Source organism: Anticarsia gemmatalis, chromosome 20, assembly GCF_050436995.1.
Source record: "Anticarsia gemmatalis isolate Benzon Research Colony breed Stoneville strain chromosome 20, ilAntGemm2 primary, whole genome shotgun sequence".
Classification (NCBI taxonomy): domain Eukaryota; kingdom Metazoa; phylum Arthropoda; class Insecta; order Lepidoptera; family Erebidae; genus Anticarsia; species Anticarsia gemmatalis.
This window is the reverse complement of record NC_134764.1, coordinates 8,372,757-8,396,086: the sequence shown is the minus strand read 5'-3', so window position 1 is coordinate 8,396,086 and position 23,330 is coordinate 8,372,757. Positions and strand designations below refer to the sequence as shown.

General features: G+C 35.0%; 1 protein-coding gene across 8 annotated transcripts in view; it reads left to right on the top strand.

Annotated features, from left to right (window-relative positions):
• Positions 1-23,330, top strand: part of bi (T-box transcription factor bifid) — a 104,057-nt gene that overhangs the window by 67,413 nt on the left and 13,314 nt on the right. For 4 of the 8 annotated variants that reach the window (XM_076127359.1, XM_076127360.1, XM_076127361.1 and 1 more), the window contains exon 4: positions 8,578-8,673. The exons of the other annotated variants lie outside the window; for them this stretch is intronic. In XM_076127359.1, the coding sequence (XP_075983474.1) occupies positions 8,578-8,673 (96 nt within the window). The remainder of the gene's footprint in view (positions 1-8,577; positions 8,674-23,330) is intronic. 8 annotated transcript variants of the gene reach the window in all.

The following is a 23,330-nucleotide window of genomic DNA, read 5'->3' as shown; positions in this document are numbered from 1 at the left end:
TCTTGTAACCGACGGTCCTGTATGACAAGATGTATGGATGTGAATGAAGCAAAAGAGCAAATAGGTATCGTAGCAAGTGGCGTTATTCTTTCTCTGCTTACCTTTAACAGAAACAAGGCGTGATGTATTTATAAAGTCACTAGCTGACCCGCGCAACTTCGCTTGCGTCACATAGAAGAGAGGTCATAATTTTCCCCGTTTTTGCAACATTTCTCGTTCCTACTCTGCTCCTATTGGTCGTAGCGTAATGATATATAGCCTATGGCCTTCCTCAATAAATAGGCTATGCAACAGTAAAATAATTCTTCAATTCGCACCCATAGTTCATGAGATTAGCGCGTTCAAACACACAAACTCTTCAGCTTTATAATATTAGTATAGATGCAAAACTATCTATCATTAATTGCTTTGAGTAGGTTTGCTATTTATGAATATAAATAACGATTAAATATAGATAATGCTTTTCTTAAGTAAATAAACGAGATAGATAGGACATTGAAAACGGCCGTTATTAACTAAAGTATTCAGTAGAAAACTGTGCCCTATTATCTTAAATATCAATAATTAGTGCTTTATAATTAACATAATTGATTTGAAGGATAATTATTGATTGATTGACATTGCTACATGCGATCAAATAATAATTGATTGTACCCTGAAATCAATGATGATTGTAAGATGATGGTTTAATTAAAAAACTGCAATAAATATACAATTTAATAGGCCCTAATGATGTTGATTTTTAATATAATAGAACGTGTAATAACTTCCCATTTTGTATTTAGTTAATGCAAGAAACTAAATGAAGTTTGAACTCATTATGCTCATACTAAAACTATACAGTTCAATCTATACTTAATATTATAAAGCTGAAGAGTTTGTTTGTTTGTTTGTTTGAACGCGTTAATCTCAGGAACTACTGGTTCGATTTGAAAAATTCTTTATATCACCACGCTACGACCAATAGGAACAGAGTACCAGTAAAAAATGTTACAAAAACGGCGAAAATTATGACCTCTGTGACGCAAGCGAAGTTGCGCGGGTCAGCTAGTGATTTAATATAGCAAAATTTCGTTTGAAAATAAAACGCAAATGGGCAATACTTATGAATGATTTTATTGTGATAAAATAATATACAACAAATGCGCAGTTTCGCCCTTTCAAATTAAAACTACGCAAGAAATTATTAATCGAGAGTTATTTTATGTCTATCAGAACTCACACTATAGTAAAATAAAAGCAAAATCAGCTTTTAGAAAAATAGCTTCATAAAATACAACACAAAAATGCAAAACGTCAGCCACGGGCTTCATAACAAACCGTCGGCTTTAAATAACTACATTTACGTTTAAAACTATCACAGTCCCATATTCCCAACATCTATAGGTAAAGGGACCACCAGAATCGAACCCTTATCTATTTAATAGCCGGCCTTTGAACACGTTTTTAAGTTAATTGAGGTGCTTCCGAAAGTTGCCGAGATTAGCCGACAGTTTACGAGTAGCGACAGATAAACGGGAGTCGAAGAGAAATGGCGCCCGTGGGAGTCTTACGTTTAATTACTGGAATTTTTTTATGTTTAGTAAAAGGATTGGTGTGATGGATTGAAGAGATGAATGAATTTAACCCGTTACTGTTTCATTGCTGGGCAAGGGTCTCTTCCCGGAATGAGGGAGTGGCTTGACATTGAGTACACGGTGGCCAAATGCGGGTTAGGATCTTTGCATACCTTCAAGAACTGCTTTTAAGAATTTTTAAACATCACAGTAAAGAAGATAGTCGAATGGGAATAACTTGTTACGTCGTATTTTTCATTATTATATTATGTATTAATACCGTTTTTGACCATTCATAAAAAGCAGGTATTTAGGCAAATGCTCTGGATTTTTCTAATGTCTTGTTTGAGCTGCTTCTTCTATAAAAATCACTGACAAAAAAGACAACCTAGTTAGTTTCTGAGGTCTTTACTGAAGTTTAGAGTTAGTAGAGTTAGAGTGACGCGTAGCAGATGTACGATGGATGCAACTTAACCATAACTATAGATAGAAATGCTTTAGGCTAATCCTTATTTTTTCAAACAGACAACGTTACTCTCATAAAAAATCGCTACATTTTAACCAGCAGTTTCAAAGACAACAATTTAAAATTTTTGACACCCCAAACCCTCAAACCCTTTTCAAAACAAACCAATCGCCTTTCACTTAACAAATAGTAATACAAGATTATTATTATTAATAATATCGGCCATTACTGTGACGTCATAGCATAAGACTTAATCCTCGTTCATTGTGTCACCACCCTATTATACCACCCTAGTTTAAAAACTATTTTGCGGTTCCAAAACTATTTATATGACTCTTAATTCAAAGTAATAAAGTGCAAATTTGATTGCACTTTTGACAGTTTGGTTCCAAGTTAAAGTTGTTTTTATACGCTAGGGTCATAGACGAAACGTGTTGTTAATGTATTTTTTTAAGTTTAAAAAATTTGTAGTAAAATATTTCGTTTAACCGTTATTTTATTGAAGATACGAATATTTTAATGACAAATTGTGAAGTTATTAAATTGAATTAAAAAGCTATGAACTTGAAATAATATCAATTACGCAATATGGCTATTGGCTATAATGGTTGCCAATTATGGCAAAATTATTTATGCCTGTGATTTTAGTTAAAAAGCATCAAGGTGTCAATATCCTTTTATGCTTGTCTTAGTCTAAATGAACTATTTTTATTACCTAGCCAAACAGAAATAAAATTATTGATAGCGTATTAAAATATGAACCAATTTAATTGACAACTAAGATGGCTGATATTTTGTTTAATTCGATTTAAAACCATTTGTTTAAAATTCGAATTCAAGAGTTCGGTACTTCTATGAGTATCGACAGGGGTGACAATCAGATTATCGTCGCTCTGCGATTGGTCGGCTGGCGTGACGTCACAGGCCGTCCGGTCCCGCCTACCTACGCTTAAATTACCGGATCAGAATGTCTAGCACTGGCCATGTATAGGCTAGTTCAAAATCGTCATAGGAGACTGGTGATGCAATGTCAGTTACATTTTTAAACGATTTCCTTTATGGGATAGGGTTGTGCAATTTGTTTGGCAAAATCAAAACAACCTTTTTGGTGACAATACTGCTATTCTAAACTGTAGTGCAGTGGCTACTACAGGGTTTCAGGTTTGATGCTCAAGTTAAAAACGTATAAATAACAAAAACTGCTAATAAATTTCAATGTGCACTTTTTCACTCCTAAAAATCTTCTAATTAATTGCTCGTGTTTCAGTACAAAAATAGGCCACTCATTATTAGTAAGTATATTTCTGTCTCTGTAACTGTTAACTACATCAGTTTATTACTAATGTAAGCAGAATAACAAATAAAATCATAAAATTACTGCTAAAACCAAACAAAATTATCATATTAACTTGGTTATATTATCATAATAGGACTAATTCGGTTCAATCAGTAGTTTGTTTATCTTCATGTAAGGTGCGCTTCGGAAGTTACCGATTCACCCACTCGATACAAGAAACCGATTCTAAGAACAATTTACATATCGATTATCGTAATTCGAATCGTTACTCGTTTAAAAACATTGCGGAGTAACCTTATTTCAATAATGAGTGCATTTGGCGGTAACAATCTTATTCTTTTTTCAAATTGTTCATTGTTTGGTGTAGACTTGTTAGGTTGGTTTAAAAAAGTATATATTTTAGATTGCAAACAAATATATACTATACGCTGTGGTTTTATTTTTTATTTGGTAAAATTTAAAATAAAAATATTCAAGGAAAAATTTAGGTAGAGTCAATCCAATAAGAAAAATGTACAAACATAAGTATTTCACTTTAAGCACTCCTTCAAGATCAAAGTTTAAACAAACTAAAGGGAAATCTTAACGAAACAATCTCTCATCATTATTCAGGCAACAGCGTCAAATCATTCTGCCAATTTTTTTTTCCCGCCACACTACATGACATAAACAACTTTTTTTTTAAACCAGCCATCAGTATCTACTGTCATTCTGCCAAACAAAGTATTCGACGAACAATCTAGACAGTAAAAAGTTCTAGCTAGAAAGGTTGTTGCATTCCTCAGCGGGTTTGGGCCACTGTGGGCCGTAATTGCTGGCTGGCGCCTGTCTGCCTTCGTGTTCCTTTTTTGACCCCAAGCCTTTTGGCCTTTTTTTCGTTCCCCGTTTGTTGGTTTTGGGAATTAGCATGTCTTATTAGCATAACTGGCTGATAAGAAATTGATGTTTTAACAGCTTACAGTTGCCGTGTTCTTATAAGAAATTGTGATTGGTTGCGAATATTCTTTGCACATCTTAAGTTTTCAGGCTATACTATTGTTTCAGTAAAATTGCTAGAACTATGATTTCGTAGTGGATAGGTCTTACATTTTTATTGCTCTGCAACTAATATTTACAGTAAGCTAGACAAATAACCGCTCACAAGACCACCAATTTGGTGGTCGCCAATCTCAAAAAGCAGGTTAAACTCATAAATCAAACCGGCCAGTTAAGCAGACTTGAGATAAAATATGCGTCTGGCTGGTCACCGAATCGGTAATATTGTTAACAAGGAGTAAAATAACCAAAACGAGAATTATGCATCATCTCGGGAATTTCTCAATAAGAGGTGTGTAGTAGGAGCGCGTGGGGCCGGGCCGGGCGCGGGGGGCGGGAGGGTGCGGGAGGGCGGCCGGCGCCTCGCTCGGCGTCCCGCTCGCGCGCTCGCCGTCTCGGCCGCGGCGCGGGTGGCGGCGCGCGCGCACCCACACCCCGCGCTCGTCGCGGGCCCCGCACGATTTTCGTTTAAATACAGAGCTCGCAGGCTATATCATTAATCTATTACGAGGCTCGTACCGTGCGCTCGTGTATGTGAGGTAATTTCTCGTTTTTTTCTCTCGTCTCGTCTCCGATAGAATTCGTTGTCGGCCGCGGTGAAAGGTAACGATGGTATGAGAACGATATTCGGTTTTATGGCGCTTAATTAGCGTTGATCTTTCGCTCTGTCGGCGTCTCGTCGCCGTGGAGGGCTGCCCATATAAGTCTACGGTTCGCCTTTATTGGCCAATATCTCGGGACGGGATCGTAGATACTTCAACTAGATGTCATGGTGAGGGGTATAAAAAAGGTTTTATCATTACGTCGAGGCTCGTGCTCGGCTCTCGCGAATAATGCGCCCTTTTGTTGACTTTGTAGTGACCCGTGTGCAGCGCGCAGGAAGGTTGTGTGGCGCGGCGCCGCCCGGGGCGCGGACGCCGGGTGCGCAGGCGCCTCCATTCATATTTCCTACAACCAGCCGCTAATTACAGCCTTCGAAGGCTCCACTCTTGCGCCGATCGTCTGCTGATTAAGTTCTTCACGTTGTATTATTTCGGTTTTAATAACATATTTTGCCACGTATTTGAGAATCAGATGGATCTATATAGAGTATGTATAGTGTGGCGTCCGTCGGGTCTAGGCTACTGCGAGTACGCATTAGCTCGCCGTCGAGGCCTGCAATTTCACATAAACACAGCTCAGAGAACAGTAAATTAAATTCTGATGTCGTGGAATTAAGTTGTAAACCGTTGTTTACTTTAGTATTACGAGAGTGGTCCGGAGCTGGTTCTGATCCACGAGGAATGTGCCGAGATGCTATGAACCATTATGGAAGTGTTGTTGATGATACTAATCTTTGATGTTTCATCACAGTTGATGCTACAACCAAACTATATCTATAGAAAATAATAGTCTTACTTATAAATCAAATATAGCTGAAATATGCCTAAAATAGCCTTTCATAAACTTAGCAATGATAGTTTTTTGTCCTATTAATAAACTGGTCCTAAAATTGCTCCTTGCAGCAGTCCTAACTACGAAAGAAAGAAATAACTAATATGATCAACAACATTCTAATTATACCTATATTAGATTTATCATATCCAATTTTAAGGAACTTATGCAGTATTTTTAATTTAACTATAAAAGCACTTTAATCCCACAAATATTAGAGTTATGATATCAAACGTCTGCACCTGTTTCAATAACGAAATAACGATGATAAACAAATTTCACCCAAGTATAATATTTTTTATACAAAACATACTTTTGTTCTGATAAATATACTTTGTTACAAAAAATATCTTAATTAATAATCACCGAGAAATGCCTAAAGGCACAAACAACCAATTTTAAAAACTTACATCCACGTGCCAAAAGACCGTTACGCAACATTTAAAACAATATTTTTTCATTATAATTTATTTGTGATATTGGTTCGATAGCCTCCGGTAGGTGGGTACGAGTCTTTTCACCTGACGGCTGTATCAACAGATACAAATCTTTATAAATACAGTCTCTCATTTGATTTAGTCATAACATTTAATTATATCTAAATGTGTAGGAAGTTCCGGTTAATCTTAAATACGATGACAGTTAGTGTAATTAAACTGAAAAGTTATGTCTGTCTTTTAGGACGTTTTAATGGTAGAGTCCATTCATAATGTTGATATATTTTCATTCTACCATAAAATGTCGTTATAACTTTACATTTCTAGGCCCAGGATCTCGTCTTCTCTCGTCGATTCTCGGTCTTTGCTTCTCCCTATAGGAACAAGGCATGATTTTATGTATGTATGTGTAATGTATATTCTAGGCCGAGTTTCACCACTACTCAGTGTCTATCAGGTAGCTTTTCAGTTGAAATTGCTGTTTTCCTATATTTGCTATTACTTTATTCAGCAGACAGGTCACTTAACACTTAAATATAAACAATTAACTGGCTCTTTCAAATGACTTTATTCTACAGCTACGCAAACCGATGTCAAAATCAATCCAAAGTAGGTAGTAATCAAACAATATAGTACAAAGTAACCCACAACAAAAAAAAACTAACCCCCGATTTCTGAGGTACATTTAGCGGTAGTTTATTTATTCAATAGCGTTTAAACTCATGTAAAAAAACGCTATTGAATAGATAAACTACCGCTAAATGTACTAAGAAACCGGGCGTAAAACCATCATCCTCAAGACCCAATCGATGGCATCACCACGACAGGGAACATAACGTCATCAAAATTTAAAATACCGAGGCACGTAAATCAATACCGACAGCTCCACTGTTTCCCCATAATTAAAGTAATTTAGCACTACACTCGCCTTGTCCAATGTTTGTTTTGCGGGCGAGAACACAACACGACCTATTATTACCATCTCGTTATACTTTTTAACGTGCAGAGGACGCCAACCTTTGGGTTTATGAAGAAATATATTTAGTTGTTAGCTTTTTGTTTGTGTTGTCAGTGTTGTTCTGTGTTTTATTGTTTTTGGAGTTGATGATGTCAGTGTTAGTTTTTGTTCTGATTTAATTGTTTTAAGATGACTAATATTCATTATTATGACACGAATATAGTCTTATTACATCTCCAATTAAATTTTCCATCACACGATGACTATTTACTCGCCTAAACAGTTAATTTACAATGTCAGTATTAATTTTTGTTACAAATATTACATTACATTAAAGCAAGACCATACTCTCATTTACATTTCCAAAACGGTAAATAATAAAAAGTCTACAAGATGGTTTGCAAACGCTCAAATATTTGGATTATTTCAGGGAGCATTCGTATATTTTCATGCCCTTGTCTATAATCAACTCTTATTCCTTCATCAACCTTCAATAAAACTAGTCAATTTCCAAACAATAAGTTCAATAAATAATAAATAATAAATCAATATATTGATGTCGACCACACGTTGCGCGCGCATGTAACAGCATTACTGTGATCGCCGGCGGCGCGGGCGCAACTTCGTAAAAACGTGTTGTTATTATTAATAAGATCGTTCATTGAGAAACCTGCGTGCTGGGCTATGAACTGTTCTTAGAAATATTTGAGGAGACCCTCCACGTTGATCACTATAGGTATTTTTTTATTAAAAATGGCTTTTAGACTTATAAATTTGACTTACCTAGTGGTCAAGCCTTTCAGAATAGTCTATCTCGAGAAATATGGGCCTCTTTCTGAAATGGTTAAGCCTTTATTTAATCAAAAGGTGGCTTAGGCTTAGGCTAGACTCAACGCCTAACCTGAACTTAACCTCGTCGATAAGGTTTTCTTCCTGAAACGGTTAGTTCTTGAGTAGAGTCTAACACGTTGGATAAAGGCCTCATCCGGGAATGAGTAATACCTTCATTACACTAAGTAAAGTGAAGGTTAGAAATACTACACTCTTTCAATATTAACATTGGCCGCTATTATTTTTGTATGTAGTGTATACTGCTGCTACTCTAAAGAGTTCCTATATCTGTTGTTTAATTCAGAACAGTATTTTTTTCAGGCATCATAATAAATAAAAAGTAAATTAATAGGTATGATTCATAAACTAGCTTTAATTATACGGTGGAGGTTTCATAATTTAGTCCCCATTTTTGTTAATAAATATAGAAAATGTCCCTTTACCAGTGATTGCAGCTCTACTCACCCCGAACGGGAGAGAGCATGAACAATCAGGCAGAGCAACAGTCAGGCGATATAAGCCTTTATTCTTTACATACTAAAGTACGTTTTTCTCCTTCGTAGGAGCTCATCTATTGCCAAAGCCAACGGATGTTGTCAAAGTTGCTGTGGCCCAACCCGGCCCCTAGTGCGCCCCGAGAACCCCACTCAGATCATTTGGTTAGTAGACATTTTAATTTTATTAGACAAAATAAAATATATATGGTTTTACACCAAAGGTTGACGAACTCTGAAACCTTACATCAAAAAACTATGAAAAGTAGTTTAACACCAAAGGTTTACAACCCCTGAAATACTAAGGTTAAAAAAAATACTAAATTGTATCGAAGGTTGACGAACACTGTAATTAAAAACTTACATTATTTGAAAGTTGGTCTGTTTTGCGAATATTTGAATGCCTAAATTCATCAAAAACAAGATATAAAACAACAGACATACATAGAGATTTCATTAAAATAATAAAAAACTAGATAATATTTTAGTTAAAAACTCATTCAATTTATGCACAAATACAGCCCACATTCCAACAATTACAGTATTTAGTTTTTAACAGTATTTGAAAAATTAAGTTATAACAAGCCATCTTTTTATTATAAAACTAGTCATAAGTAAATTACTTTAATAACTAGCATGAAGTCATTGTTCAATTATATTGAAAATAAAAGCCCAATTTGTTACAACACGCACGCGAAATAAATACACCGCCATTTGTAAAACGACGAACACTTATAAAAATGTTGACAAATAAGGCAAGGACAAGATACACAGGCCATCCATAGATTCTAGTTAAATGTGGCATAATCTATACATATTTATAAAACTCTTCCGTTACTAACTCATTGAGCGTAGACAGTTGAAATTTGGTATGAAGGTTCCTAAAGAAGTGTAGAAGAACACATAAAGAGGTTTTCTGAAAATTCGTCCCCAAAGGGTATGAAGTTCCACGGGCAAAACCAGGGCGGAACTGCGAAAAGCGGCTAGTTCAAAAATTAGATCGAGGCTATGTTATGATTCAACAACCTTTAAAAAAAATACATATTTCGACTATTTAATATTACGCCTGTTATACCCGAATACTGTAGGCAGAGGTATAGAAATACATCCGCGTTTCGCTGCTAACTATTTTAGTCTCATATAATAGGGGACGACCCTGTTACGCGTGCCCTATACCGGGCCCGTTACCAAACTCTGAACAAATATTGAGAATAATCAAATATCAATTAGAAAAAGACCTTTGACACTTTGTCCGACCTAGAAATCAAACCCGGTTAGCACTAGTCAACAGTCGTACAGTACACAACCAACAACGCCACAGGTATAAAAATTTACAAATAACATTGCTCAATAAATGTTACCACATAAAAAAATCTAAAGCATAAACTAAAGTCAAACTAAACAACAATAAAAATTGGAACAGCTATAACCTCAAAATGTAAAAGTGAAATCTTCATAACAGTCAGAAATTGACTTGGGATGCATTTATTTCATCATTAAATCATGTGGCTCGTTATTCCATTGCTCGTCGGAAACGCCTCAAGTTGGGGTAGGCAGAGGTGCCCACCCACAGCACTCAATAATGATATTAAACTCGATGGGGCAGTATAAAGTACCATCTCGAAAATAATCTTTGAAACGAATCAAATTATAATCCGACATTACGAACGCGAAAGAATGTGATTCTGAGTTGATGTTTGTTTTGCAACTACTGGACGAATTTGTATGTAATTTAGCACACATAAACTATGATATGTGTGGATATAGAATACTTTTCAAGTATTTTATTCTATTTTATTTAGCTATGAAAACGAAGAAGTATAAATGTTGGTAACACATTACCAAAACTTCTTCTAAAGGCAATTTCTCTTATTTCATTAAACTGAGTTATATATTGTATAGTATACTGGAAATCCTTCTTCAGGCATATAGTAAGTAAGAATAGTAATTATATTGTAAAAGTTTGATCAATGTATGAAAAAGTGTGTGCTAATCTTTTACGCATAAACTACTAAAGCTAAGTTTTTTTCAACATAATAGATTTCTGTAACGCGATTAATAGTTTGTTGATTTCAAATCCTATTTTAAATTATTTTCCTAAAGCCAAGCATTTAATAAAACATCCAAAAACAATTTACGGGTATCCCATTTTGTTTTTTCAAGTCGAGCCTTCTCACGGCAGGTTTACATAGTTAAGTTGTGTGTAAAGGGACCATAGACCCTACTAGACCCTACCATAAATAATAGAATCATTAACAGCTGTCGTTATGACGTGTTACGGTTTTTTGCCGCCAAAATACTGATCACAAACTATGGGCGTAACTAGAAAATGTTTAGACGGTTATTTTTTAATTTCCGAACGTAATCTATTTATGCGTTGATGTTTTTTTTTTGACATGTGTTCCGTTTTGTATTTAAAATACTAATGGCGTTAATTTCCGTGTAAAATCGGATAGTAGGCAATCCGAAATCAAGAGTTAATAATATATGGATATTGTAAAACATAATATAATTACACTTCTGTGCTACTTATTGGATTTCGCTGACTCTATTCATTATAAACATTAATTTATAATAAACTATTTCCAAACTACATTAAAATTGTGGGCTGCGAAACTTCCTATCTAATACCTTCAACAATTTAAATGGTCAAATAAACACCAACTTTTTTTCATTATAAACCCCTTTTTAAGCCTCTGCTGGGCAAAGGCCTAAAGATAATCTAAAAATATCCTATCTACAGCCTAAAAATAGCTTCTTCACTCTTTTATCATCAAAAATTCACAGTTTCAAAATGATTCAAACATCTTGAATGTGTTAACGCCTTCACGATATAATTTCGTTGAGGTCCCGTAATAATGAGACTACTATACCTGAGGCTGGCAACATTTAGGAGTAATTTTCGCTACACAGATTATTATTAATGGCCATATCATCAACACGTGTAGGGACTCCATACATCACGTACAAATGGAGACGTCGTATATCTTATTTATAGGTACAAAATGTACAATCAGAAGCCGATATTTTCATAGTAACATAATTTTGAAGTTACGTTACTTTCAATTTTGTTTAATTTGACTTTGGTAGGAAGAAGAGGCCCTGTGAACGATCTGGGCATACAAGTAAATCGGTCATAAGCTTGCAAAATATTGGCTTATTACCGAATTTCATACCCCAGTCTTCCTATAGGTTAATTCTTTCTGATAGATTTACCTAAAGCTCCAGTCAGAATGTGCCATTGTTTAAGCCTGATACCCATTACAGTACAACCGTTAGTGTTAACGTTGAAAAATGTATGATAGCAGCTCTTGCTCTAACGGTGAAGGAAAACATCGTGAACCTTGCATGCCTAAAATTTATTTAATACATTTATTGAGGGCATGCAAAGACCCCAACCCGCACTTGGCCAGCGTGGTGGACTCAAGGCCTAACCCCTCCCCCTTGTTTGGGAGAAGACCCTTGCCCTGCAGTGGAACAGTAATGTGATAAAAAAACAGCAAATATTTTGTTCTCAAGCAATCATTTTTGTCCGTGCATAAAGACATTTAGCTCAATATGAACCAACGCCTAACCATCGATGAACTGTCCAAAGAAACCTTATTTCATGAGCGACAGTCGAAGGCACTAGCTCTAATTTCTATTAAATAATAACATAGCTTTAACCTTTTGTACAAAATCATAAACTATCCATAGTAAAGATTCAATATGGCCACGCTAACGGCCCGAGGCGCCAGCGATCATCGACACAGAGGTGTCTGCGCCCTAATTATATACACTCGGACACTTCACAACACAAATATTTGTTATACAACACACAAACAAAGAAAAAACAACCCTATTTTACATACAAATACAGTTCAATTTCAAAAATATGTAATGCATCTTGTTAAGAAAACATCACAATGAAATTACAACTTAGTTTTCATAGAGCTAGAGTTGATTTTTGTGTAGTGTTTGTAAGTCGTTAATCTAAAAAAATATGACCAGAATTGGCGTAAAAAAGTTAATAATGAAATGATTATTGGTTTGTTAGAAACAAAAGTAAGGATTAGTAATAAATACTTAAATTGTCTGACAGATGTTTGTTTGTTTTATATTGACAGTTGCTCGATCTACCCATTGATAATTGGGTTCGCTCTATGGTTATTCTGCCAATGAGGTTTTAATTAGTTTGAATGCTTGGCTGTATAAACTCTATGATCAGGTAATATTCTATTTTCAAAATGCATTCTTTACGGCATGTTTTTTGGGTAGATAAATTAGGAAAGGTTGGTCAAATGGTCTTAAAAACTAATTAAGTTTTTAGTCGATAACTAAATAAGTATAAGGCATTTTTGTCACACTGCTGGGCAAGTGTACAGCGACTGTCTCTTGTGAGGAAAAAAGGATTAAGCTTTGCCATGCTGATAAAGTACTTGTTGGTCCTGTTGCTTAATTCATTGGAGAGGCTGACAGAAACTGAAAAATCTTATAAAAGGCAAAACTAAAAGAGAACTTCTTATAAACTATTAATATTATCTTATATACAATAAACTACACCAAGTTTTTGAAAATTATATCTTTATGACCTACGTAAAGAATAGATAATAACAACAAATAAATATCTTTGGACAACTTACACAATGGCCTTAGGCCACGCTTACCATACTGACAAACATACTTAAGCACATCTTAATACAAAAAATCTGTCAAAATCGCGACTATTCAAAGGTGACTATTTAGATCAATAGTCGCCAGTCACATTTACAGTCGCAAAGACGGTTAGTTTAATAGCAGGGTAGTTCTCTCAGTTAAGTCGGCCGATCAATCACTGAGCGAATCAATTAAGGGCGGTTTGTACCCCCGCGAGGGTGGATTAGGGTTAGATTGAGCTGTTATCTACGAATTTTGAAAGCGATATTTAAGTTGAGTTAGAAAATCGTTTTGTATTTTGAAGGAAAACTTTATTATTATTGATTGACTGCATTTTTTGCGTAGCGTGTAGAGAAATAGCGCAGTTAGGGTTGATTTTTGAAAAATAACCTTTTTTGTCCTGAACTAAGTCTTGCTAAAATCGATTGGCGGTCAATATTCTGAAAGCGCAAGTCTTTCTGCAATGTTTTCGTGGCTGAAAACGCCACTTGTTTTTGCTTTTAACAATTTACTACCGCTGTGGTAAATTTTTCAGCAATTTTGAAGAATACAGCGGTCAATATTCTAAAAGCGAAAGTCTATCCGTTATGCTTTTACTATTAAATCGATTCTAACCTGTTTTATGAAGATAGTTTAAGATCTGGGGCGAAATATATTCAGATATTTGTCATCCTCACCTAACTGCAAAAATTCTTGAGCATATACTCTCGACCTTTGAATAAAGGCGAATTCTTGTATCACTCGTTTTCGTAGTATGTTATACATGTTTAATTTTATATTCGATACGTATCCGGTGAACCCTGAACACCCCATAGCCCATGGGATTCGCTATTGATCCCGAAGTAACGACAGTCGAAATATACCAACATCGATTTATAAAACTTTTACTGAAAGTTTCGTTTCTAGAATTTTTAGAGAAAATATAATAATTTTGACCGATTTCCTGTGTGTAAATGGTGGTTAATTATCTCGGTACCCAATTAAATTCCTAGCCTAGTTGTTGGCTTTAAGCCACGTGAACTTTTTAGTAATTATTTTCTACTAACTTAGCGTACATGAGGGCTCCATTCCTCTATATTCCTTATTCTCTTAGCGATGCAAATATTATGACACCATAACAATTCCGTGTCAAAGAAAACCCGCTATAATTGTCACATATCCATTTAAAATAATGTGTTTTTAAACCTTCCATACATTTAACTGTAAAAGTACTTAAAGTATACACCTATAAAAATCCCTTTTACCTATTCAAGTATAAAATTACTCTACCAATTTAAAAGAGCTACCGTATCTAACATTTTATAGGAGGAGAGAGCTCAGCTTATACTAGTGGTTGTATGAAAGGTCCATTTTACAAAGAGCTCTAGCGTTGTACTGTTTATAGGGAGAGAGAGGTCTAAATATACTGGTGGTTATAATTGTGAGGTGCCACCACTTTGGTCCACATTTTAATGCAGATTGAGGCGTTAATGGAATCTCTGTGCTTTAATGTTTATAAATATAAGTTTTTAAACACTAGTTTTATGCTCCGGCTTTTGCTGCGTCGAACAATTTTCCTAGCAAAAAATGTTTGAAATCAGTAGAGCAATTCTCTACTGTCGGTATTATCGAGTATCGAGAGTTTGATATCTAGGATGTACTGCAAAAATAGTTTTTACGGTGTCCGCTAGAGGCGCTAAATAGAATTTGATACAAATTCTGTCGGTAGGTAACCGGTTGTCGATACTCAGTAGGAGTGTTAAATCGTCTCTGAGATTTCCAAAATTAGTACAGTAATAAATGTAGCCTATTTCAATCCTACGGCTGAGTAAGGGTCCCCATCCGTAAATAAGATAAGCGTAAGGTTCCGATTTCAACACGTTAATGAAACTGGAAGACATTTTTCATTATCATCTATTTCTGGATTTGGGATTTTATTAGCGATATGCATTGAAATCCGAATTTTAGTGTTAAAATAGAACATATTCTCTTGTTTTTCCGTATAGGCCTAGGTAGGATATACCTATGGCCAGAGGCAGTAAAATAAAAAAACTTTTTCACAGTCTTTACACAAAACAAAACAAATTGATTTACAATCAAACGAAGCCTAACCTAAACAAAGGTTAATTTACAATTATTTACAACTATAATAAACAACTTCGACCATCATAAAATTAAATGATCAATGGTATAACGCCACCTGCCGGCGAAAAGAGGCAACTATACCAGCGGCGCGCAAACGCAACACATTTCAACACACGGAGAAAAATAAACCTTATTTATTTCAAAATAAGTGTGAAAATTACTTTGAAATTATAAATTATCACACTTTGAATCTATTATCTCTCGTATTGATCTATTAATTAATACTAATAAATCAATTTGGGTTGCTCTGTAATTGGAGCATCCATTGTCAATGTTCGGAATGAATTATAACGTGAAAATAATTCCAAAATGGCGACTGTTAAAAACAATTTGTTGCTAATGAAGTAGTTTCTTTTTAATTTGAAACTGTTCTTGAATATTAAATATCAATTTAGTGGAACACCTGGTTTTGGTCAAGTATAACGAAATTTTAACACGTTTAAGGGGAATTTAAACCCAATATTTTGGAAATGTGGGTCATATATTTTATTTTCTTTATTGTTATATGATTCCAAACTAACCAGAGCTTGTACTATGGTAATGAAATAACTGATAAACACACTTATATACCTCTAAATACATGCTTATATTGATAAATTGTCATCCACAGAACAAATACTTGTGCTCATCACACAAAGATTTGTCCTGGTTGAGATTCGAACCAACCACGTACAACTACGGTTATTGCGGCAAGATGACCACTTTAACCACTGCGCCAAACGTGCAGTTATAGCACTTATATTAAACTAAAAGTAATACTCAAAAGCCATCAATATCGAGCACTTAAAACTTTACACTCAAACTAGAACTCACAGCTAGAACTCAAGTAGTTATATGTCATGTGACACCTGCACAAACAATCACGCGATACATCTTAAGATATCGTGTAACTTCAACAAATAGATCGTGTGGACTCAAAATATAGACTTTTGCTTCTTCGTATTGTTTTTCAAAACTACTTGTCGGCTTCTTGGTGTAAATTTTAGAAAACTTGAAGTAATCCTAGTCTTTACTTGTCCGAAGTGCTTTATACTTTCTGAGGACTACTTTTCTCTACTTATACTATTGTTTGTGAGGTTGTACATATAAATGTATGTTTGTTTTTTCTCGTTAAAAGTACTTGACAGATCTTGATGAAATGTAGTACTATAGATGGTTTATAACAAGGATTAACTAATAGAATATTTTTTTCTCTGGATGTCTTGTTTCTTGTTCATATGGATAAATTCGCAGGCAAAAGATGGCATTAGGTGATCTCTGTTCCTATCATCATGTTATATTATGTTATGCCTTTTCCTTGCATCTCTCGAGATTAGTACTAAAATGTACCTAAGATTTAAGCTATCGTTCTGCTAAATTTCAATTGAAAACAGCCGTAAAATTATAGAAGTATCTGACCGGCCAGAGCGGTGGAATCAAGGCTTAAATCCTCTCTCATTCTGAAAGGAAACAGTACCTAATAGGTGCTAATCCATACTCCATACTTAATATTATAAATGCGAAAGTAACTCTGTCTGTCTGTCTGCTACTCAATCACGCCTAAACTACTGAACCAATTTGCATGAAATTTGGTATGGAGATATTTTGATACCCGAGAAAGGACATAGGCTACTTTTTACCCCGGGAAAATGACGCGTTTCCCGGGAAAATTCAGGTGGCGAACGAAATCGCGAATATTCAATATTATAATGACACTGAATTAACAAAATTCCGTTGTCATGGCAACTGTTTTAATGGCGCATATGCCTTCGCGCGATTTCGTTATAATTAAGAGATATAAATAATTTTGAGAATATTTTTCGTGAAAAAAAGCATATTTTATATCATCACGCTACGACCAATAGGAGCAGAGTAACAGTAAAAAGTGTTACAAAAACGTGAAAAATTCTGACCATTCTCTCATGGACGCAAGCGAAGTTGCGCGGGTCAGCTAGTAATATTATAAATGCTGTCTGTCTGTCGTCTGTCTGCTACTCAATCAGGCCTAAACTACTGAATCAATTTGCATGAAATTTGGTATGGAGCTATTTTGATACCCGAGAAAGGACATAGGCTTATATATCATCACGGTACGACCAAAAGGAGCAGAGTACCAGTAATTAATGTTACAAAAATGGGGAAAAATTTCACCCATTCTCTCTTATAGGACGCAAGCGAAGTTGCGCGTGTCAGCTAGTAGGTTATATAATGATATGTATTCATCACTTTCGTTAGGCTGCAAAAAATAATGCAAGACGCAAAATAATAGGAAACTAGCTAGCGTCTTTAATCAAAAGTGGTATTTTCGGACTAGGTACTTAATAAAATTAGTCCTAGTATTAATTAAAGTTTTGCCAAAGGTCAATAGTATAATAAAAAGCGCGTTTCATAAAGCGATGAGAGATAGTTGGAGTGTGTATCTATCGTAAACGTATCGAGAACAACTTACGTGGCTCGATGCTGCGAGTATGTTGTACTTGTTTAATATGCTAGTACTTATCCAGTACTTGTGGACACACAAGTGCCTACAAGAAACAATCTGAAGGGACATTTTGAAATGTTTTTCTTGTTAGTTGTTAGAAGAAAGTCAGTGATTGTGTTTGCTTTAAGATTTAAATGCGTGATAGCGTGAGTGTTTTATCTAATATTAATCATAAAAATAAATGTGTATTTCAGTAGCTCAATTCTCTACTACTATCGACTACCGACAACCGAACTGTCATCGAGAAATTTTGTATGAAAATCTGATCAGCACCTCTGACGGGTGTCGTAGGAAATATTTTGGCAGTACATTCTAAATGTCAAAATTTCGATAGCTAGCCGGTTGTCGGTAGTCAAAAGTGGTAGAGAATCGAGGTACAGTTGCTTGTACAAAATTTTACCGTAAATCTTACATTGAGAATTCCTTTTAAGTAAATTATATACATGTGGTAATCACGAGACACGAAGGTCTTAAAGTTATGATTTGTTTTTATATTTTTTAACGTAAACTGAATTTAAATTATCTTTATTCTTTTGCTTGATATTTCGGCAAGTTTTCATCAAATTGACTGTTGCAAAAATAACTTTCCATGATTCTTCCTTCTGCAAAACTTAAGTGTTAAGTATGATTCGTTTTTAATGAAATTTCCTAGTTCTACCCATAATGGTATGTAATATTTTAAATAAGGGTTCATAATATACATAGCCAGGGCTTTAATTAATAAAATACATATCCATTTTATATAGAATATGAACCTGGGACCAAAGAATTCAATAACAAATATAATTGTCGGTCGCAGTGCGCGCCAGTACAAGTCCTGGGCGGCACCTGTGTCGGCGAGATCAAAGCGGCATCGCTTTGTGCGCGGGCGCTGGAGGCCAATATTTATTTTAATTTAGTGTTCGCCGACGAACGGTCGTTAATCGCTAATGGATTAGCTCCCGAAGACCTGAGTATGAATTTAGGTAGTTTATTTGGCATAGATTAATTGTTTTTATTTATATCAGACGTTTATTATGTATATCGGACTGTTTTGACAGTTTGGTTTTTGTTTGTGAAAAAAATTATGTTGATTTTTGTTTTGGAAGACGTGGTGTTGTTTTTTTTTCTTTGTAGGCTGTTTCTTAGTCGTCATTTTGATCATGAAATAGTTCTTTTTGTAATGTAGACTTAGTAAATGGATATTTTGTAGTTCTATCTGGAAATATCGCGGTCGCATTTGAGAAGGATTCATGACGATTAAAAAGTAACGAAATGCTAACACTGGGACTACAATTTTGTTACAAAAAGGACCCAGCATTCAAATAGTAGAATGTTTTCCTGTTATGACATTACTTATTGGTCTTACTTATATTCTCGGAAACGACTAAATCTGTTTCCGACAAAATCACAAAAGTCGCTACAATTAGTGAATCTACCACTAGTTGAAAAAGGGATGCAGATTTTTATCAGTAGGATTAGGATCACGACCACACATTTCAATCACTAAGTAATTTTGAATGATGTTGTTACAATAATTGATTATAAACAAACAATCTATTTGAACCAGCCTAAATTCGATTTCACACTTAAAAAACTGATTTACTAAATAACTCAGCTCAAAAGCAACTCGAAGCTGCCGCATTTGATCCAATATTTGTCCATGCTTTTTGTAGTAAGAAGGGCATTAGTGAAACCCTTTTATTTGTTCAGTACTAAGTTGGTTTACTCGTCAACAGTTGGGCGCAAATATTGGTTGTCGGTTCTTCTGAAGGTAATCGGAGTTTGTCCTGGCTTTTGTCGGCAGAACCAAGGATCAGGTGTCCGCCGCTACTTTGACGCTTCGTGTTCCAATAGATTTGCTTTTCTGAATCGTTAACGATGTTTTTTTGCGTTTTTTCGCCGTACTTTTGCGGTGGTTGGGTTTTTCGTGACTTTTTTATGTAGGTAAACTTAAGTGTTGGTATGTTTAAGGCTGTTTTTCTCGTTTAATCCTGAATTTTGAGATTAGTGTTACTTTATAGGTAACAGATGTTCTATTAGGTAAGGTTAGAATGAAAATAGAATTGTCTCGGACTCCACATGATTAATGAAATGTGATGTTATCAAGGAATGACGTGAAGTAATCTAATATATAAAATTCTCGCGTCACAGCTTTCGTTGCCATACTCCTCCGAAACGGCTTGACCGATTTTGATGAAATTTTATGTGCTTATCCGGTATCTATGAGAATCGGCCAAAATCTATTTTTCATACCCCTCAGTGACACTTTTTATTTAATTTATATGGCAATGCAACGTTTGCCGGGTCAACTAGTAGGTACATCATACAAACTTCCAAACTGTTTATTTATGTCAAAGAATGCAGGACAAAGATGTAAGGTCATCCAGAGACATAAGACACCCAAAGAATTGTGTTCGGAATGTGAAGAGTGGCGCTACACCTACATCATATACCACTACACGTCTAAAACATAATGCATCTTACAAATTCAATCGATACTGCATAAGCTTTGCCGAAATCTCGTCTTTGCCTCATCGAATTCCGAACGTTCGCAATAAAAAAGTTTGTATAGACTCGAATCACGTTTCGATGGCGTTCTCCGAATTAAAATTACAAAAAGCGCGACCGAGACGGCAGTCCCAGTCGGTATGTGGGAGAGAGCAGTAATGTGCAGTATACACGCCCCTGCAGGAATAAAATTCAAAATAAGATTTCAAAGGAAAAGGAAAAACAAACAAGGAAACAAGGTTGGGGTTTGTGGTGCGTTAGAGTGAGAGGGGTGTATGTGTGTGCGCTCCGCCGGCGATTGGTTAGTTGATATGAGTTATGGCGCGTATGTTTGCCGCGCGAATTAGCCATTTGACGCGGGCGTGTGGGGCGAGCGCCGATGCGACCGTACAATACGATACGTGTGCTATATTTTAATGTACCGCGCTGAGACGCGATACTTTACATTATTAATTACTATTAAATACAAAAAGGAAAGTTATTGAATTCGTCGGCCAATTGATTTATGTTTTCATTATTTTTATATCATAATATAATTCTGAAATTATTTCTTTTTTGCTTAAGTTTATTTACAAAGCATATAAAACCATTAGAACAATATTTGCTGTATGAGAACAAGAAATGATACTTACAAAAATATCTGAGAAATGTCTCTATCACTTAAGATGAATCTGAAATGCGCACAGCGCCATCTCGCGGCGAATAGCGTAACAATCTAACGCCATACTTACAAACCACGATGCTTATGTTAAGAATAACTGTTTTATTTCCTACATGAGTTATTTTTTTATGAAAAATATTCATTTCATAAAAAAACTTGTATTGTATAACACAAAAGCCATGTTAGATAAGTATAAGAGTACCTTCCTTATCTAGAACTAATCAGGAACTTTGCTAAAGTCCTATTTATTCTCCTGATACATTTTTTATCAAATTTGGTACACAGATTACCTATCAAAAGCCTGAATTAACACATAGAATAAGTACTTTAAACTTGATGATAGTTTCAATCCACAAAAACGAAATCGCGAACAGATTGTCTGACGGTCAATTTCACAACTTATAAATAAATGTCAGTTATCCTATCTACTAGATAAAATGACAGCTAATGTATGAAAACAAATGTCAGAATTCCATCCAATAACCTATAGGTACAAAAGTATAAGTAAAATTCCTTTACAATCTCAAATACTTTGAACAATCATAAAAAGCTTAAAAACATGGATATTATAATTACATTACTAGTTAAAAGTAATAATTAATCAAAGAAATATGAAGTTAATTGTCAGAACAACTGCGTCCGTGTCGAAACGATTTGCCGCCAATACGACTGGCGCCATTTTAACTTTTACTTTTTAAACTAATTAATAAGGATGGGCTGTTGTCGATGGTTTAAAAAATATGAAAACTTGTGTCGAGTATTTTATTTGATTATAAAGCTTGTAATCTTCATTATTTATGCAAATTCGACATTTTAAATTGACTTATTCCACGTGTGTTTGAGGAAGAATTGTTTGAAGTAAATAATAGCAGATACTACTTCTTGTTTAAATAAAATACTTGCTGAGTGACGGCCTAACCAATCCTCAAATTTGGAAGGAGACTCTTGCCCAGCAGTGGGACAGTAAAAGATTTAAATATATTTACCTATAAACAAATATTTTGAATGTGTTACACACACACCTGTTTCTACGATTCCCACAAAATACAAGCTTCTAAAATGTAATGTTGTCAAATGAATAATTTTAACAGTTTCTGGAGAACTAAATCACACGTACTCCAATTTGTATCTTCTTCATAAAAAAAGGAACATAAAAAAACGAACGATTAACCAGATGTCGTCACTTATCCTAGAGAGGGGCAATTATTTTTAATCGTAACGATACATTCGATGCATCGATACGGCGCCGGACCACCAAGCAATCGATTTACATATAAATTTGTTGTCCAACCGTAAAATAAAGAAATTGGTCGAAGGTTGGTAATTAAACTCGGCGTATACAACTATAATTTTATTTTAATGTTATCGTTTTTGTTATAGCCGTCCGCGTTCGTTAGCTTAAAAAGAGACGTTTAATGCCTTCGTTTAGTAACTGATGAGATTGTTAGTGCGTTAAAATAGATATTGTTAGTAGTTGCTCTTAATGCCGCTGTTTAATGGAATAATTCGTTTACAAAGGCTTTTGTTTAAGTGTTTTGGGATAATATATTTTACTGCTTGTTACCTTTGCAGTTGGGAAACTGAGGATGTATTCTGTGAAGCCTTTTTACACCGAGAGACCTTCACACAGAGAAACAATAATATCTATCTTTCATGGTTGGTTTTCTGTCCAATATTACGCGAATTTGGAAGTGCTAAAATACACACTAAATCGCGAATATGTTTTGCAAAAAAAATCTCTCTGTAACAATTAAATTCTTTGATTTAACATCTAATTGTCGTAAAATAAATAGCCATAAAAGTTTCTGTTTGTTCATCCATTCAAGCAGAACATAATATTTTAAGAAAGCATATGGCGTCACAGATGGCCCTCCTAGTGTTGTTCTAACATCGACTTAGATCGTAATCGATTACGCTAATCGGCATGTTTATGATTATCGATTTAAATGTTATTGTAAATGCGACATAATATAAAATACTAGCCATTCCTCGTTCGCCTGCTTTCCATACCTACTTTTGTCCTAAGATTTTTTTGGAGGAGCCTGTGTTTGCCTGTGTATTTGTAACCAAATTTCATCAAAACCGCTTAAGCGTGAATCTGTTGCAGGCAAACAAACATTGGCATTTTAAATGTTAGTCTAGAAATAAGTATTTATTTAAAATAACCTCAACAACAATAACTTACTTTGTTTAAATTGCCAAATACACAAGTGACAGATTTCAATTCCTGATCAATCATTATTTTATTTGCTCCCATTCCAAAAATGGATCGTCTCAGTAACGCAAGCGTTAAGGTACTAAATAAAGCTTACCAATATAGTGTCAACAATTTTCGAGATAAACTGCACGCGACAGACAGAAATCTGAGACTAAACGGATGTTGTCATAATCAATTGCTGGAATCAAATTAAAGCAATTGATGTAATGAGCAGGCGCGGAGGGGAGACACAA